At 41.3% G+C, this 18526-nt stretch overlaps 1 protein-coding gene across 4 annotated transcripts in view; it reads left to right on the top strand.

The window, feature by feature from the left end:
• Positions 1-18526, top strand: part of CHN1 (chimerin 1) — a 192626-nt gene that overhangs the window by 172912 nt on the left and 1188 nt on the right. For all 4 annotated transcript variants that reach the window (XM_011226216.3, XM_034654759.1, XM_034654760.1 and 1 more), the window contains 4 exons: positions 6988-7161; positions 7904-7981; positions 10882-11019; positions 17499-17604. In XM_011226216.3, the coding sequence (XP_011224518.1) occupies positions 6988-7161; positions 7904-7981; positions 10882-11019; positions 17499-17604 (496 nt within the window). The remainder of the gene's footprint in view (positions 1-6987; positions 7162-7903; positions 7982-10881; positions 11020-17498; positions 17605-18526) is intronic.

Here is an 18526-nt window from a genome sequence, read left to right as displayed (position 1 = left end):
AAGTATTGGGTGGTGCCCTCTTTTTTTTTCTTTTTTAAACATCATGTGAAGTGTTGGGTGGTGTTCCTCACCAGGCTGGCAGAGTCACTGTCGGAATCGGACGGAATCCAGCTAATGACAGGCAAGCTGTCCCTTCCGACACACAAGCTCTAGGCTGGCTGCTAAGCACGCTGCAGCCCAAGAGGACGGTTGAGGGCCGGTCAGGGAGGACACGGCCTTTGCAACACCTGCCGCTGAGATTCTAGAGCAGGCATTAAAGGTCCTATTCATCTACCAGTGTCTCCCTCCCTCTAGCCTTCTGGAAAGAGCACAAGGATGTTGCAGGGGAGTATGGAACTGCAGCTTGGGAGTGGAGCTCCTACTAAAATATTTATGAGCACAACAGGTAGTTTTTAACAGCAAAGTTCAAAGAATCCTCGTTCAGACAAAATAGTTTCCCCAAACCATTTTTCCTTTCTCTATGAAATGTAAGTTTATAAGTTAAAATAATCTGTTGTTATGTAATCATTGAGATTGCCAAGCACCCCTCCCATCAAATAGATCATTATTCCACCAGCATTCCTGAATTGTTTTCACTTTAGCCTTGCCAGAATAGTCTAAGAATTAAGCCAGATAATAATTGTAAATCACACATCAACTTAGTATTGGTTATTTATTCAAGTGACTCTATTTTTCCAACGTGTCATTAGCACTGCTGCCACACACACACACACACACAAAACAGGAAATGGGAGTTCTTTCCTAGTAATAAAAGTGTATTCATTGCCTAAAGTATACAAGCCCTTAGCTTTTAGGTTGAAGAAAAGGAGTGGAAGTAATTTATTTTAATTACTGCTTTGATTGACTACCTAAAAAGTTATGTCTGTCCTTTTTTTTTTTTTTTTTGGTTAAAGATCATATTTATTCATTTATTTGAGAGAAAGAGAGAGCACACGGTGCAGAGGAGGAAGGAGAGGGAAACAGAATCTTGAGCAGACTCGGTGCTGAGCACGGAGCCCAACACAGGGCTCAGTCTCACTGCCCTGAGACAGTGAGCCGAAACCAAGAGTTGCACGCTTAACTGACTGAGCCACCCACGTGCCCCCGTTTGTCCTTATAAATTACCAGTGAGAAATTGCTTAGACTTGCTTAGAAATTTCACGTTAGCAGTATTTTCACAAATATCCCAAAGAACAAGTTATTCTTTTTAATTTTGCTTATTATGAAAGTAGTGACTACTGACACATGTTAGAATTGGGCTATTCCCACTTCCCCTGGGTGGGAATTCAGGGAGAGGGGACATCTAAGAGAGAGATTTTAGAATAAAACTTTCATTCACAATTATTTAAAATATGAACATTCACGGGGCACCTGGCTGGCTTGGTCAGTAGAGCATGTGACTCTTGATCTCAGGGTTGTGAGTTCAAGCCCCACATTGGGTACAGAGAGTACTTTTAAAAAAATCTTTTAAAAAAATAAAATATGAACAAAGAATTTTTTTAAAAATAAAATATGAACACTCAAAGAATGAGCAATTATCTTTCCTTTCAAAACACACATTAACATTACCCCTTAATCCTATCAATATAATGTAAATAATATCAGCTATTTTTTTTCAAAAGATAGATTTTTGTGCTTTCTAGATATGAAACATGTTTTTTAGAGAAATCAAGCCCCAGGAAATCTGAAATCTGAGAGTAGCTTAAAGTTAGTAGTCTAAGTAATAGAAACATTAATAAAGGACAGAATAAAATGCGATTTCAGTTTTTTCATTTTTCCTTTCATATGGTTTAGTCCATGCTTATTAACTTGAAGGATTAGGAGGAGGAAATGTGGTTTAATTGTAGCATAAAAATAACCTATTAAACCAAGAGATGTAACAAATGCAATGATCTTTTATGGACTTTTGTCATTGTTTATAGTGTAGAGCTTCCTTGGGAGAAATGGAATGATAGAGGAGTTATATGACTTTAATAAATAAGTATGAAAACCAAATAAAGTCTTAATGGCAAACTGAAATATTGATGTATGGCGAGTCCCTGCAGGAGCGATTTTCAGAGCAAGCTCAGAGCTGGTTTATTGCACCGTGAACTTAAGGGTATAAAGATGCTTTATTTTCATGACTTTGCCCTATCCTTTGTTCGTCTGAAGGACTTCATATCCAATCCTGCCAAAAATTTGGCCTTTGAAATTTATTTCTAAAATTGAGAATACGTTGTCCCATAGTTTAATCTTATTCAAATGGAAGAAAGACTATCAGTTTAGAAAACATTTCCCTCTTCCTTAATTCCTAAATCTGAGCTCAGTCATCACCTTACCCACTTTTCAGAGTCACAAATAATCCTAGGAGCCTAATGTTTAAAGTGGTAGATAACTCCAGTTATTGAAAGGAGAAAAGTTAGTATTAATATCAGACCACTAGTGCCATTCACATGTTTTGATATTGTGTCAAAATTTTACTGGTTTGCTGTGTTTCTTCATATGGAATTTATACATAGGGAAAGAATATGACTAAAACAAGAATATAATGGGTAGCTTCTATTACTGCTTTTTAAAAGTCCTTGCCAATGATTTCACTCATATGTGGAATTTAGGAAATAAAACAAATGAGCAAAGGAGTAAAAAAAAAAAAAAAAAAGAGAGAGAGACACAAACCAAGAAACAAACTGCTGGTGACCAGAGGGGAGGGCAGTGAGGGGATGGGTGAAGTCGGTGATGGGGATTAGGGAGCACCCTTGTGATGAGCACGGGGTCATGTGTAGAAGTGTCGAATCACTATATTGTACAACTGAAACTCATAATTCTGTATGCTAACTGGAATTAAAATAAAAACTTAAAAAAGTAGACTGATATTAAAAAAAAGTCCTTGCCAAATCATTTATTTATATATATATTAACAGTAAAACATAACAGTGTCTTTTAAACTCAAGTATTTACAACAAATACTGGGTACCGTAAATATTACTGAACGAGTGGTTGAAACTAGCAAATTTGTCTTCAGGGCTGAAAACCGTAACTCAGTGTGTGATATACTGCTGCTGAAGAGTGGCATGCATCACTCGGCAAGAGCACAGGCTGGGAATCTGGAGGCCAAGGCTACATCACAGTTCTAGCACTTTCTGGCTGAGTAATCTGAACAAGTCACTTAGCCTCTTGGAGCTCTATTGCCTCTATCTATAAGGTAAAGGCACTGGGATATGTTGTTACCCAGCCCTTTCCAGCTGGATCTGTCATTTCTGCGTACACACTTAAAGTATGAGGCACATCGACACTGATTTGAAATTATGAAGCTTTGCTGACTTTTGTACATTTAAAATACTATGTAGGAATTCTTCCAGTTCCGAACAAGTTGAATAAATAGGCTTCATTTTATAACTCACAATATTAATAACAAAAGACCCTGTACAAAATCTACACTGCAACTATCAGAAGATTCTGAAAGTGAAGCAAAGCAGGCAGGCCAACCCAAGGAACCCAGCAGCAAGTTGTCTGGTGGTTTGGGGTTGGTTTTTTTCCTCCCTCCCGTGTATCCCCAGGCTGGGCACTGGAGAAGCCCACAACCCATAAATGCTCATAAGCACAGACAAAAAATAATCCAAAGAAAAACCTGCTCTTCCTAACCAGAGCCCTGGGAAAAGACAGCCCAGCCAGAAAAACCTTTCCGCCCTTCCTGTCCTCCTCCAGGCGAGCATCATGAACAAGCACAGTGCTGCTGCCACTTCTGTTGCAGAACCTGGTTTCCGCCCTGCAATCCCCAGGGTGCACCTCTCCACTGGGAGTGAGTGGAGCCCGGTAATTCATCACTGCCTTGCTGGAGGAAAGTGGTACCCCTCCTGGCTGAGCCTGTGGGTGGCACCTGGACTTTCGTCCCCACCATGTAGTAGGAGCAGCACCCTCTCAGCCCAAGTCTGTGGGTGGAGCCCCGCCTTCACCTTGACCTGCAGTAATGAGGCAGCCGAGACCATGAGCATTAGCTCGTCTTCCACGTGTACCCCATAGTTCCACACAGCAAGGCATTCCTTCTCAACCAGGTTTCTGGGCAAACCCTGGCTTCCATCCCCACCCTGCAGTAACTAGGAGATGGCCCTTTCCTTCCCCAGAATGTAGGGTACAGCCCCGCCATTTGGGTAACATACAAGTAGGGTGGGCAAAATAGCACTGCCATAGCATTACAAAGGCTTTGTGAACTAGGTTGATATTTGAACCATGGCCTACAAAACTGAGCCAGGACATACACCCTAAATCTCAACAGGTTAACTATCTGCTAAAAGGGAAATTTTCAATAGGAACCAGTCTTCTTGTAACACTCAAAATATCCTGGATTCAATTCAAAAATACATACTTCTCATACTGAGAAGCAGGAAAATTTCAACTCAGATGAGAAAAGACAATCAACAGATGCTGATACTGAAATGACTGAGATGCTAGAATTATCAGACAAGCAGCTACCATAACAAGCTCCAGCAAGCAATTATAAACACTCTTGAAACAAATGAAAAGTAGGAAATAGAAGATAAAGATAAAAAGTGGAAATTTTAGAACTGAAAATTTTATTAACAATAAACTTGCCAGATAGATGGGCTCAATTGCAGAATGGAGATGACAGAGGAAGGAATTGGTGAACCTGAAGACAGATCAATAGAAATTATCCAACTCAAACAAGAGAAAGAAAATAGGTTTTGAAAAGTGACCTGAGCCTTAGAAACCTGTAGCGGAATAGCAAAAGATTTAACATTTGCATTGTTGGAATCCCAGAAGTGGATAGAGGCTGAAAAAATATTTGAAAAATGAGTGGCTGAAAACTCCCCAGATTTGGTAAAAGCAGAGAAAAATTAAATACTTACTTGGAGACACTTTTATGTAAATGAAATGTATTAGAACAGTAAAGATGAGGAGGCTGCTATAACCCCAGTCACCCAGATCCAGTTGCATTCACACGTGACAAACAGAACTGGCCCAGAATTCCACCTAGCCTCTGACCATAAGCTGATTAGGACAATACCTTGTAACACACCCCGGCATGCTGCATAGAAAAGGCCCCTCAAAGGTTCTTCTCGATAATGACAAAAACGTAGTCCTGGTAAACACTTCTAACCTACTATGCGTAAGAATTGCATATATTAATATTAAAGCCTCACGTGAACCTAATGGGTAGATAATAGAGCTAATAATAAATACTATTATTGCTTTTTTACATAACTGAGGCACAGGAAAGGTAACTCACTTGAAATCGCACAGCTAATAGATCATAAACTGTTCAGGGGAAACAAAGTCTTTTAAGTGGCATTTTGCCATTGATTTGCCTTATGATTGAATCAGAAATCTTCTCTGTACCTAACAGAGATATAAAGAGGAATTGAGAGTCTGGGTGATGTAGTCATTTGGACATTGTCTAAATATTGTTTAGACAGAATGCTGTTGGGTCATTTCCTCCCATACTCTAGCTCAAGCTCTGTGCTCTGGAAGCCCATTTCTGTTCAAAGCAGCAGCTGCTATTCTTTAGTGATGATGACGCCAGGCGTTGTTGGCACTGGTCATGCCACCTCCAGTGCTGTTCTCTTACAAACGTGTGTGCAGAGACTCAGTGTCCCTCTACACCTAGCTTGTCTTTGCACCTGGGAGGTGCTTGCTACAAAGGAATTCCTCCCTTTGAGTCACAGGGGCCTTACGTACTCATTGCAATTTGGCAGTGTCTACATATTTAACGAATGAATGATTCCATTTATAAATTTTGGCAAGTGTTCCTTATCTCTGTTTATTGTTACTGCTGTATAGAACTAGATTGCAGCTTTACCAAGTCCTTATTACAGTGATAATCACCAACATTTGCTGAAAGAGCAAGCAAAACTAAAGCTTGCCCAGTGACCACAGGCAGTGGTCATGGCCTTATAGGATTTTCAGATTGTTTCGTTAAGACCTGGATATAATTGAATCAGATTTACAAGGGGTCAACATCAAGTTATTATGAAAAACATCAAATGGGTTATGTGTTTAAAAACATAAAGATGACATTTATTTTAGTTAAATTATTCAGCAATGGTTTATCACTCTTCACTCTAATTTAGCAAAATACTTGAATTCCTCTCTGTCCCTTCTAAAATTCCATTGCTCTCTTTTTGTTGAAGATCAACTATAACATTAACTAGAAGATGTTTGAGTTCTGGCATCTTAGAAGTTATAACAGTAAAATTACAAAGCAAAGGACAAACTTCAGGAGAGGCAAGATGGTACAGGTGTTAAAATCATGGACCCTAGAAACATCCGTAGGCTTGATTCTCAGTTCCACTACATACTCCGTGCATGACCTTGAGTAAATTACCTAACACTTACATGCTTGGTTTTATCAGATTTATAAAATGAGAAGAAAAATAATACCTATTTCATAGAGTTTTGTGAGCTTAATGGAAATAGTGTAAAGCACTCAGACTAGTGCTTGGCATTAGTAAGCTGGTGCTAATAGTAAACAACAACTATGGTTAGTTTTAGCCACTAAATTTATTAGTTGTGTGTGTGTGTATCAAGGCTTATGAATAGATATGAATATGAGCACCATGATTTTAAGAAGGCCCTGAGATACTCTTACTTTGGAGATCTGATTCCTCTTCATATCAGATATATTGAAATACAATTATATATCCCACATCAGATATAATTTTTATGCCACTTAAAAGAAATGGACAATTTTAAGTTGCCTATTTGGCATATTACATTTTGTAGACATTTAAACACTTATTAATTTAGTTTTATTTGGGTTGAATCTCTCCTGAGATCATACGGCAAGTAAATGATGAAGCATGAGCTAGAATTCTCATCTGCTGACTTAAAGCCAAAATCTTCCAAGAGAAAAGATGGGAGGAATGTTTTTACACTCTGCAGAAACTGCTGGAAGCTAGTTCCCTTTTAAGCCTAACTCAAGCTGGATGGAGTGTCTTTTGCTAAAATAAACACTCCAGAATGCTCAAAGCTCTGAAAACATTGATGAATTTTTCCTTTCTGTATTTTTTTTAGATTGTGGTTTGAATGTTCATAAGCAGTGTTCCAAGATGGTCCCAAATGACTGTAAGCCAGACTTGAAACATGTCAAGAAGGTATACAGTTGTGACCTGACGACACTCGTGAAAGCCCATATCACTAAGCGACCAATGGTGGTGGACATGTGCATCAGGGAAATCGAATCTAGAGGTGAGGCGTTTCCAGTGCGGTTCAGTTGTAACACACCATGAGTGCAAGTTCTGACTCCCTTCTGGTGCCTCATTGCATAATGCAGTTGTCTTCTTCTGTAAGTTTAGGGGGGAATGATTTCAGATGTCAAATGATCTTAAAGTCTGAAAGGAGTTAATTTAGCAAATAATGAACCAGCTTGATTTTAAGGTACATTTAGTTATAGGAAATATGCTTAAATATTTTTATGGATGATGATGTTTCTAGTCTATAAAAGTTGATATGTAGACAGCAATTTGTTTTTCACTTTTTACATTTCTCTGGGTCCAAGAAATAAAGGTGTAAATGCTCTATTTAAACAATCCTAAGCCAAAAACCAGAGCTGCATCCTAATTATTATTTCCCATTTGGGAACCACTGGTATGGGCCTATTAATATGGTTAGCTTAGTCTTCGGTTATGTAAAAGAATTTATGGTATAATTGGGATGATGAATTCTTTCCCTTAAGGCTCAACATATTTGATCTAATTAGACTAAGTGATGAGCCAAATTACAAATACTCAGGTAACAGTAGGTCAGAGTTTAAAAACTGAGTGCAATGGTTTTATTTTAGGAGAAAATGTGAAGAGGTTTCTAAACAAGTACATTTAATCATCCTTTCATGCACATTACTTCCCCAGCCTGAATATGGGAAGAAGTTAAAATCTGGAGAAAAGGCATAATTCCAAATTAACTAATTAGCTCCCTTGCTTTATCTGTACAGGTCTTAATTCTGAAGGACTATATCGAGTATCAGGATTTAGCGACTTAATCGAAGATGTCAAGATGGCTTTTGACAGAGGTGCGCTCTTCAGCGTGTTCGTTAACTTCCAACAACGATGCTCTCTGCCAAGAAGGCACAAGTTCTTATGTTATTCTTTACATTATTTGTCGAAGTCATTGATTATTATACCAAATTAAGTTAGCTTAGAATTTTACTTTTTATTAGTACATTAAACTGTTACATTTCAAAGTGAGAAAGAAACGTAAAATGTAACTGTATTACCAGTACCTGAGCACCCAAGGCTGGTCCGTGTTCATAAAAATATACATAGAACAGTTAAATTTACCAAAATCATGGAGAAAATAGGGCAGGGTGGTTGGGGGAATCTAAGTCATTACAGATCTCAGATTTCCCAGGTTGGAGTTGGACCACCTAACTGCTTGTCGTCCATGCATCCCATCACTATATTTGACTGAGTGGAGACCCAGTCTAATGACTTAGATTCCCCCACCACAGAATTTTTATTGATTTTATTTTAATAAATGCCATAAAGGAAAATATTAATAACTGTGGAACATAACCTAGTTTGTTGGGGTTGAGGGATGCTGGAGATAAGAGGCTTTTCCAGAGAAGAAAAGAGGTTGATCATATAATGGTTGAGTAGCAAAGAAACAGAATATATAAAGACCTTGGCAAGAGAAGAGTGTGCAAAGGCCCTGAGGCCGTCCTTGTCAAGGCCCTGAAAAGTGCTGTGGCTTAGAGAGTAAGAAGTGAAAGGAGAGGGGGACAAGATACAATTATCTTACTATAGAAAGAATTAGCTGAATGGTAGAAGGGTTCTCAGATCAACATCCAAATTCGGTTTAACCTGTCATATAACTGAACCATAAGATTGGTGACTTTATTTTCCAAACCAAAAATTGGATGTGTACCCTATAATGAGACAGGATATTTGAAATGTGGATTCTTATAGAAAAATAACTAATAGATAGTGGAAACAGGAACCATATGGCAGAAGAGAATACCAGTATTCTCTTTTTTCCTGAGTAAAAATGTTGATAGATGTGGTATTTGCCTTCATAATTCTTCTACCTTCCTTTTGTGCTTTCCCCCATCCCCTTCTCCAGATCTTTGGGCCCTTAGCACCCGCACATTTGCCTGAGGTCCCTCAGGGAAGCATTCTACATTGACGTTTCCTCCCAGAAAGTGGTCTATCCCAATTTGTACTGCCACTGCCCGTGATTTCAACCCAAGTGTGAAAGATATCGGTGATCTAATTCACACTGGAATGTGAATGTCTGATAGGCCATGGTATTTTGCATTTAAAAGAGGCTTCTTTGAAGAACAGACTTCATTAGAGTAGTTTTAGGTTTAGTTTTAAGGTGACAGCAGTTTTAGCTTACAAATTTCACAAAAAGTACGGAGATTTCCCATATAACCTCTCCTCTCGTGCCCCCCCAACTTGTTATTAACATCTTGCATTAGTAGAGTACATTTGTTACAACTGATGAACCAACATTGATATGTTATTAATAACTAAAGTCCGTAGCTTACATTGAAGTTCACTGTGTTGTACAGTCTGTGGGTTTGGCAAAAGCATAATGTCATATATCCACATTACAGTGGCTCATAGAACTTTCACTACCATGAAAATTGTCTGTGGTTTACCTGTTCATCCTTCCCTTTCTCCCCCTGAACCCCTGACAACCACTGTTCTTTCTATTGACTCCATAGTTTTTGCCTTTTCCAGAATGTCATATAGTTGGAATCACAGAGTATGTACCCTTTTTCAGCTGATTTCCTTTACTTAGCAGAATGCATTTGAAGTTCTCCCATGCCTTTTCATGGCTTGATAGCTCTTTTCTTGCTGTTGCTCAATAACATTCCTTTGTCTAGATATATCACAGTTTATTCGCCTATTGAAGGACATCTCAATTGCTTCCAGTTTTTTGCAATTATGAATGAGAGTGGCTATAAATATTTGTGAGCGCATTTTTGTATAGACGTAAGTAGTGTTCAGCTTGTCCAGGTAAATACCTAGGAGTGTGATTGCTGGATTATACGGTAAAAGGATGTTTAGCTTTGGAAGAAACAGTCTCCCCCTGAAGTGGCTGTACCATTTTGCCTTCCCACCACAACAGCTTCCAGTTCTGCGGCTCCACATGCTCTCCAGCATCTGTCTAGGTTCTGGATTTTAGCCATTCAAATATCTGGGTGGGGAAGAGCCTGCTTTTTAATTGTAGAAATCATTCATAAGCCAAATGGAATAAAAGGAACCTAGTAGAAGATCAGCTCAGAGTAGGCACTAATTAAATCTTTTGTGATGAAAATCAGGTATTTTCACCAGTGACTAAATGCAGGGGAGTAAAGGAAGGCCAGGTTTACTCGAGAGTCTTAAGGCCCAGCACCTCTAAAGCACTCCTCTGTCTTATAACTTCTTCTCCTGTTAGTTCAACACTCTGAAGTTTTGTTTCATTTTACTCTCACTTCTTACTATCTGCCTACCCCCAGGGCTCAGACAACATCCCGTCTTGTGTCGGAGCCTGGGGTGAGTCAGAGGTGGCCTTTTGTAAGTTAGTGCCTTCCTTGTTATTTTTCGTATGCTTCAGGTTTATTTTAAAAAGGAAAATCCATCCCGCATCGTTCCCCTAGGAATTCTCAAGTACTCCTGAAATTTACAAATATTGCTATTGACCTCTGTCCTCTCCTACTCCCCCTCCTAATTAAACCTGGAAAAATAAGTAAATTCAGAATAGAAAATTAAAAAAAAAAAACACCAAAAAACCCGCAAAGACCAAAAACAAAAACACCCGATTTTGCTTTCCACAGAAAATTGATCGTTTATATACATCAGCACACCGAATTTGATACTAAAAACTGACACACTGCTAATCTCTAAAGACTGTATACAAAAATATGTTATCAAAACAGTGCTCTACATCCAGGTACTTCCTCTTATTTTTTAACATCCTTCCCAGATGGTGAGAAAGCAGATATTTCTGTGAACATGTACGAAGACATCAACATCATCACCGGCGCGCTGAAGCTCTACTTCAGGGATCTCCCGATCCCACTGATCACCTACGACGCCTACCCGAAGTTTATCGAGTCCGCCAGTAAGTCCGCAGGCGCGCCCAGGGACCCGGCGCCCGCCTCTGCGCACGCACCGCTCCGCCGGTTTTCCCGAGTTTCTCGAATGCGTGTTAACTGTTTCCCCCTCGCCTCTCTGCGCGGTTAATACACTCACAGGAGTTCTGAACTCCTGTCTAACGTCGGTCATTTATGACTTCTGCCGTCAGAAGCTTGTGATGTGCTAACCCTGACTTCCCAAAGTAAGGCTTAGCCCAGCGCTCCTTAGGGGAGGACCGACACTTCCACAAAATAAAAATAACTAGAAAAATAAAATTGAAAAACAGGACCAAACTCTCTTGTTACTGGATTCAGCTAGGCGTAAAAGTCGCTCTGTCAGGTTCCATAAAAGTTTCCAAATTCTTACTTTCAGTTTCTGTCCTCGTCCTGTGACAGACCATTAACAGGCAGTTGGCGAGCTGGCACTGGTCCGTACATCATACTTCAGGAGCGCTGTTTTAGATCAAGAAGTTTTTTAAGTTCTAGTTGAGATGCAAATGAGAAAAAGCAAAGGCTTATATGCCAAATTTTATTTATGGTGCAAAACTCATACCTGTAATTCACACTTCATTTTTTTAAAGAAGGGAATTTTTAACAGATTTTAAGTGTTGGCATTGCCATTTTTTTAGAAAAGATAGGCTATTTCTGTCATTTGCTTCTCTCTCTTAAAAACCATGTGTTGTCTTGATCTTTAAATAATAACATCACTTTCTTAGTAACACTGATTTGCTTTTTGACTTGGAAATTTCGTGAAGTACAGCCTTGCTTTGTTCTAATTTTTAGTTTCCCCTTTAGTGCTTTTGTTGAGAATTTCTGTGGTTAGTTCCCTGGAGCCCTGATTTCTTGGGGGTCAGCCCAGCTCTCATGTAAAGAACAGCCGGGAGAATTACACTGCTTTGTACAAATGTCCGTGTTAGGAGCCTGAAAGACTCTAGATCTCTCCCATAGGAATTTAACTCCTCTTATTTTGGGATAGATTCAGTGCTGATCGTGAAAATTGTCTGCGGGAGCTCATGGGTTACTGTTTTGTGGGGCAGACGTTTCCAGCCCAGAGAGAGAAGTCTGACGGCCGCGAGCATGGATGTCTCTTGACACACACTTACATCTGAAGGGCTGCTCTGTCCACAGTTTGCCCTGATCTGCAGGACAACACTGAGGGCCCAAGCGGACAGTGTTCCTGTCCCCAGTGTGGCTTTGGAGGAAAACAAACTTAGCTTCTGTGCCGAAGCCAAGGGCACCCCATTAGCAGAGGACAAAGCAGTCCTTCAAACCCAGATTCTGAACTCTACACAACCCCCTCATCTATGTAGAAGAAAAATCCAAGCCTTCCTTATTGGGGTACAAGGCCTTTTGCCCCCCACACTCCCACATTGTTTCACCTTCATGCCCACACCTACTTCAGCTGCCTCGGTTAACCTTCCAAACCATTTGTCAGGGTTCTGGGGTTTGTATCTGGAACAGGCCTCCCGTTGCACATCAGCAACCCCCCTGTTCTACCTCAGAGAGCTCTTCAAAGCCATCACAGGATAGAAACTTCCCTAAATCAAGGTAGATTCCTTCTTATAATTTCAACTATTTGATGTGTGATTCCCATGACACCAAAACCATGGCCTAATACTTATATACAATATCAATGTTTATTGTACGTGTTTGCTTCTGATCTCATTGTTTATGGAACACTGTGTGTGTCCTTGTCTGTGTCTCTTCTAGCAGTAGTCTGTTTCATTCTTTAGACACATAGATACCACCCTTCTCTTACCTTTAGAGGCACATAAGGGAGATGAGAGAAGCTAATATTTATAGAGCCAGAAGTCATATTAGGCATTTTACAGCCACGATATCATTTTAGTTTAGTTTTAGTTTAGTAACCTCTCCACCCAGTGTGGGGCTCGAACTCATGACCCTGAGATCAAGAGTTGCAAGCTCTTCCAACTGAGCCAGCCAGGCGCTCCGCCAGGATATCATGTTAGGAAGGAGATGTTATCGGTGTAAGTAAATTGTCCAAGGTGCTGTGGCTGGAGGAGGTGGCCCTGGCATTCCGACTCACATCTGTCTAATGTCCCAGCCCTCGCTCTCTCCACTCAGCCCACTGCCTGGCTTCCCGGGTAGAACAGGAGACTTACCCACGGGAGGAAGGCAGGAGGGCAGGAAGTCCTCCCAAAGGTTGGTCAGGGCGAGCCGATCCTTCCAGAGGCAGGTGCCCTTGAACCTTTTTATCACTCAGCCCCTAGGAAATGGGGGACCCTGTTCTTTACGGCTTGGGTTTCTCTGGCATTCATTAGCGTTTCTTGCCAACAAAAACTCAGAATTCACATTTAAGTTTTCCCCTGCAAGAGCTGTCTGAGCTGTGCTGTTGCAGCCTCCCTCAGACATGCTGCCGCTTGGAAGCTGGAGGGGAGTGGCTACAGGAAATGAAAAAGGGACACACGGGTGGTGGAGGCCAGGGCATCTCATCTAAGGGCTTGAAGGTCTTCATAATCCCCTGGAAACTGCCCTTGAACCACCTGGAAGTCTCGGACTACCGAGCCCTTATTCCTCACTGCCTCTCCCCGCCAGTTAAGAAATTGCTGCCCCTCGGTGCAATGGCCCGGAGGACAGGTGCCTGTCGCAGGCCTGCCCAATAACCCAACACGCAGGGCGCTTCCTGACCATGATGAAAACGGCACTGCCGGCACTGGATGTGGAAATCTTTCTCTGGCCAAGGACTCTACGAGCTCTGTTCCCAGACCTTAGAAAATATGACTCAGTGTGTAACCTTGAGTGAGTCAGATAAACTCAGAAATAAAACCCAGGGTTCTTCGTCCCAAGCAACTGAAAATGTCCTGAAGGGAAGCCTGGGATGAGAACTTGCTGAGTTTTTCCGTCAACTCTGCCACTGAGTCACCCCTTATGCTTGGCTAAGGCTTATTTCTTCTTCTATTTGAATTTTTCTCTGAAAGAATTGACTGCACATACGTTAAAAAGAACTTTTAACTAGAAGTTGATACGGGCACAGGTGCTCATCTGCTGCCCTCACAATGTCCACATTTCCAAATACTTCCAGACCTTCTTCAGATACGCTCGCTGCTTCTCCTCTGTTTCACTCAACCCCCAGGCCATCCTTCTCCTCCGTCTCCCCATCCCGCTTCGCCTGGACCTCTTACACAGCCTCCTTCCCTCATGCCGGAAGGTTGCATTCACGTCTTGTCTTTTAGACTAACCCTTTTACAAGCGGGAGTTCTTTCATATTTATTTTCCCATAGTACCTGCAAGAGTCCCTCACTTACATACTAGGTGCTCAAGAAATATTTGTTGAATGAGTGAACATAATTTTATATTGAGAACCATAGAATCTTAAGAGTTTTTAGATCTTCTAAAGGGTCATGTTAACAAGACTTCCTTCTAAAACACAGTCTTTTATAAATACCCAGAAACTGCAAGATCTCCGCTTCTCTCGGCAGGCAGCTGCTGGCGGACAGATGTCACAGTCAGAAAGCCCTGCTTGTGCACAACAGAGATCCGCCTGCTTTCGCCTCCCTTCCATTGGCAATGGTCCTAATATCACCCTCTTCCCCATACAAGTCCGAAACTACTAATGGTGGTTGTTCGTCTCTAACTACATCGCAGTTTGTCTTTCTTTCTCTTTAACTTTGCTGTGGTCTTCTTAGGGCAAAAGATTTGTGTTCTCTGAAAACATTATGGGTAATACGTCTTTAAGTAGGGGGAAAAAAAAAAGAAAAAGAAAAATTAATTCCAGGGAAGAATCTCTGTCAATTTGATGTCAGTATATTCAAATGCAGTTTATCATATGTCCCCAAATTCACATCTCCAGTCTGGACCTCTCCCTGAGCACCAGATTAATCCGCCATCAGCACGCTCATTTGGATGTCTGAAGGACACCTCAAATAGAACCCTGGATCTTCCCCATGAAGATCTTCCACCTCCACCCTCCCAGTTGCCAAAGCCCAAACCTTAGCTCATTCTTGATTCTTCTCCCCCTCATACATCCCTTATCAGGAAATCCCATGGACTCTACCTTTAAAATATACCGGGAATCCAGCAACTTCTTATCACCTTCACTGCCACCACCTGACCTAAGCTAGAGTCATTCCTCACCTGGATTTCTTTTTAAAGCTATATTTATTTATTTATTTATTTGAGAGAGAGAGAACAAGAGAGTGTGTGCAAGCCTGGAGTCTTAAGCAGACTCCCCGCTGAGCACAGAACCCATAGGGGGCTCAGTCTCACAACCCTGAGATCATGACCTGAGCCCAAACCAAGAGTCAGATGCTTAAGACTGTGCCAGCCAGGCGCCCGCCTCACCTGCATTTTTGTAATAGTTACTAGAATGGTCTGTTTTTACTCTGATCTTTCCATAGTCTGTTTCCCACGTGGCAGACAGAGGAGAGATACTGTGAGCAATGTCCGTCAGATCATGTCCTTGTTCAGCACCTTCCTATTTCTCTCAGTAAAAGCTGAGTCCCTGGAATAGCCCGCAGTCCCTGACACAACAGTGTCCTGTTACCTTTCTGACCTCACTCCCTTCCATTTCCCTCTGCTCACTCTAGTGCAGCCACATTTGGCTTCTCACTTGTCCTCAAACATCACAGGCATAATCGCCCCTCAGGATCGTTGCACGGCTGCCCCTCTGCCTGGAACCCTACCCCTAGATCTCTGTGTGGTTCATTCCCCCCACGCCCTCAGAGTCTTTACTCAAGACCTACTTTCTCATGGAGGTCTATCCTGACCCCCAGTTAAAATTGCACCCCCTAACACTTGCAGTGTTTCTTACCCTGCTGTTTTCTTCCATTGCACTAGCCTCATTCTAATATAGTACAAACTGGAAGGTATGTGTTCATTATTGTCAGTCACCCTCCAAGACAGAAAATAAGCTCTCTGTGAGCAGGGAATTTTTTTTTATTTGCTAGTCCACCAACACTGTCCCTAATTTCACACCATCTAAAGATTCTCCCTGGAAAGATTAAATGTGAAAATTAAAAGGAAACGGTTATTTTTCAATTTCCAAAACAATGTAGTTTCAAATTACCTAGTCCTGTGGTAAAAATTATAAATACTAAGTAAAAGTTTTCTATAGCAAATGGAATTTTCTTAATTCTAGAAATTAAATGATTGAATTTCAGTATCCGAGATGGTATTGCTGTTATGAACTGACATTCTTTAAAGACCCGAAGTTTCAAAGACCATGCATCAATGATCATGGCAAATAATACATCCTTTATCACTGAGAAACGAACCAGGAACCCTGGGTAAGCTTTGGGCAGAAATTCTAAAATGGCCAAAGTTTCTTTGAGTTAAAAAGCTTCACTCTTCACATGCTGACATCGAATCTGCGCTGCCAGTGCTAGGAACTCACATTCACTTTTCTGTCAGTTTTAACCTGAGTCTGATGCATTGCCATTGAGTCGGTTTGTCTTGGACGTTAGAAAACTAGGATTCTTAGTCTTGTGTCTTGAATGATACGTTGAGGTCAGCTGTGGCCTTTCAGCATAAGAAGGCTGCTCTCCTGATTGAGACTCAGCACTTTGGGGTCGCCGTGCACCTGCCGTGCAATCCCACATTTAAAGGCACCCTATCTGCCTGACGTCGGAGTAGAGGTAGGAATGTGCTAGGTGCTGTTTTCGAGCGCACAGAATTCCGGACATCTGATGTTTCTGATTATGGAAATAATTGATGAACTAAATGCAGTCTGTGACCTCAAAGGAACATGCTGGGTTTTGGCCAACACAGAACTAAAATGTCCAAGTGAAGATGGGTCCCTGTGAAGCTTATACCTTCAGAGGGGCCACCTTCCTTTCAGGGACCCTGTTGGCACTCCCAACAGTGCGAATTGCCTTCACAGGCTCACTGTGTTCTCCAGATGTCCTAAGTAGTAGACTGTGTTTGTGCTCGGAGGGTAGATTTGACTTCTTTACGTAATGAAAAGTAAATTAAAACCAAGGAAGTAAATACTGGATGATACCTTTCTTGGTTTAAAAAGAAAAGAGCATGAATATCAATTCAGACTTGGGCAGGGGGCTGCCAGGGGCAGCGTTTGTTCACCGTCACTGAACGGATGTCCCAAGTATTTTGAACGAATTAACATCCCGTAAGTACGTCTGTAATGTTGTAAGATGACCTCATTTTAATATCTAAGTTTTTAAGCTGTGTATACATGTGTCTGATTTCTTTGTGGTTACATCCTGTCTACCCAGTGTCCAGGTCCCACCGTGACCAGACTCTAAGGCACTCAAGTGAATCAAGTGGGTGCCGTCCCCAAAAGTCCCGAGCAAATGCATTGAAACTAAGCCTTTTGGAAATCTGAGACTCGAACCTTAAAAATATTTTCCAAAGCTGTAGGCAGGGATCTGTGAGAAAGCATTTCTTACTGGTCCTAGAAGATCACCCCAAGAATAAAATCCAGTGAAGCAAAATTTATACAAGCTGTCTGTTCAAGTTCTTCTCCTTGGTATTCAACTTGCTATTTCAGAAATGATGGATCCCGATGAGCAATTAGAAACCCTCCACGAGGCCCTGAAGCTGCTGCCGCCCGCTCACTGCGAAACCCTGCGGTACCTCATGGCGCATCTAAAGAGGCAAGTTACGGGCTCGGAAGCTTCTACTTGTACTGCAGCCGAATTTTAAGAATCAGATGAAACCAAAGGTGAAAGAAAGGACAAATTATTGAGGGGATAAATAAATGCACAAGTTGAGAAGGAATGCTAAAAATACGCTGCGCTACAGTGCCGGATACAGACGGGATTCTGACGCAGCCGTATTTGCAGTTCCAGTCTGTGTTTGCAAATATGTGAGAGATACCGATGTTCTGCCAAGGACATAACTGATTTTTGTGGAAAGAGAAAAGGTTGTAGCTGTAAGGACATGAGCATTAGCATAGTAAAGAGCGAAGCAACTCGCCAGAAGGCTCACTTTTCTTCTTGCTCCAAAATAGGCACTTCGCATTTGGTGACAGGATTTTAGATGATTGCATTAACGTCTCCCACACTGAAAACGGCTATAAAAAATGGAGTAAAATAAGGCTAGGTAGAGGGAGGAATAGAAAATACAATATTTCGGTTACTTCTGGTTTAATGTCTTAAGTAGGTTGATGGTATAACTGCATTTCCCTGCTCGGTCCCTCTCGCTCTCTACCAGTTGAAGCAAACTGTTTTAAATTATGTGATCAAGTTTTAGTGGTTTTGGAGTTTCAAAATATAAAACCAATTAGAAACAAAAAAGACAGAACTTGACATCTATTTTGTATGCCTCTCAGCAAGAGCTACCCAGAAATGAATATTTCACTGATGGCGCATTTAACATTTACATGGTTTCCCTCCTTAGAAGCAGCATGAGCTAAAACTTGTGTTTAATATGCTTACGACTTCCCTTGCAAACTCACGTTTGCTCCATATAGGGATGCAATTAAGTCCTTCACACTAAAGCAGAGGAACAGCTCTCAAATCCCAGTCTGGGCCTTTGCTGTAGCAGGAGAGCGACCCCGAACACTCAGCCTCCCGG

Source organism: Ailuropoda melanoleuca, chromosome 2, assembly GCF_002007445.2.
Source record: "Ailuropoda melanoleuca isolate Jingjing chromosome 2, ASM200744v2, whole genome shotgun sequence".
Taxonomy (NCBI): domain Eukaryota; kingdom Metazoa; phylum Chordata; class Mammalia; order Carnivora; family Ursidae; genus Ailuropoda; species Ailuropoda melanoleuca.
This window is presented reverse-complemented; position numbering and strand designations above follow the sequence as displayed.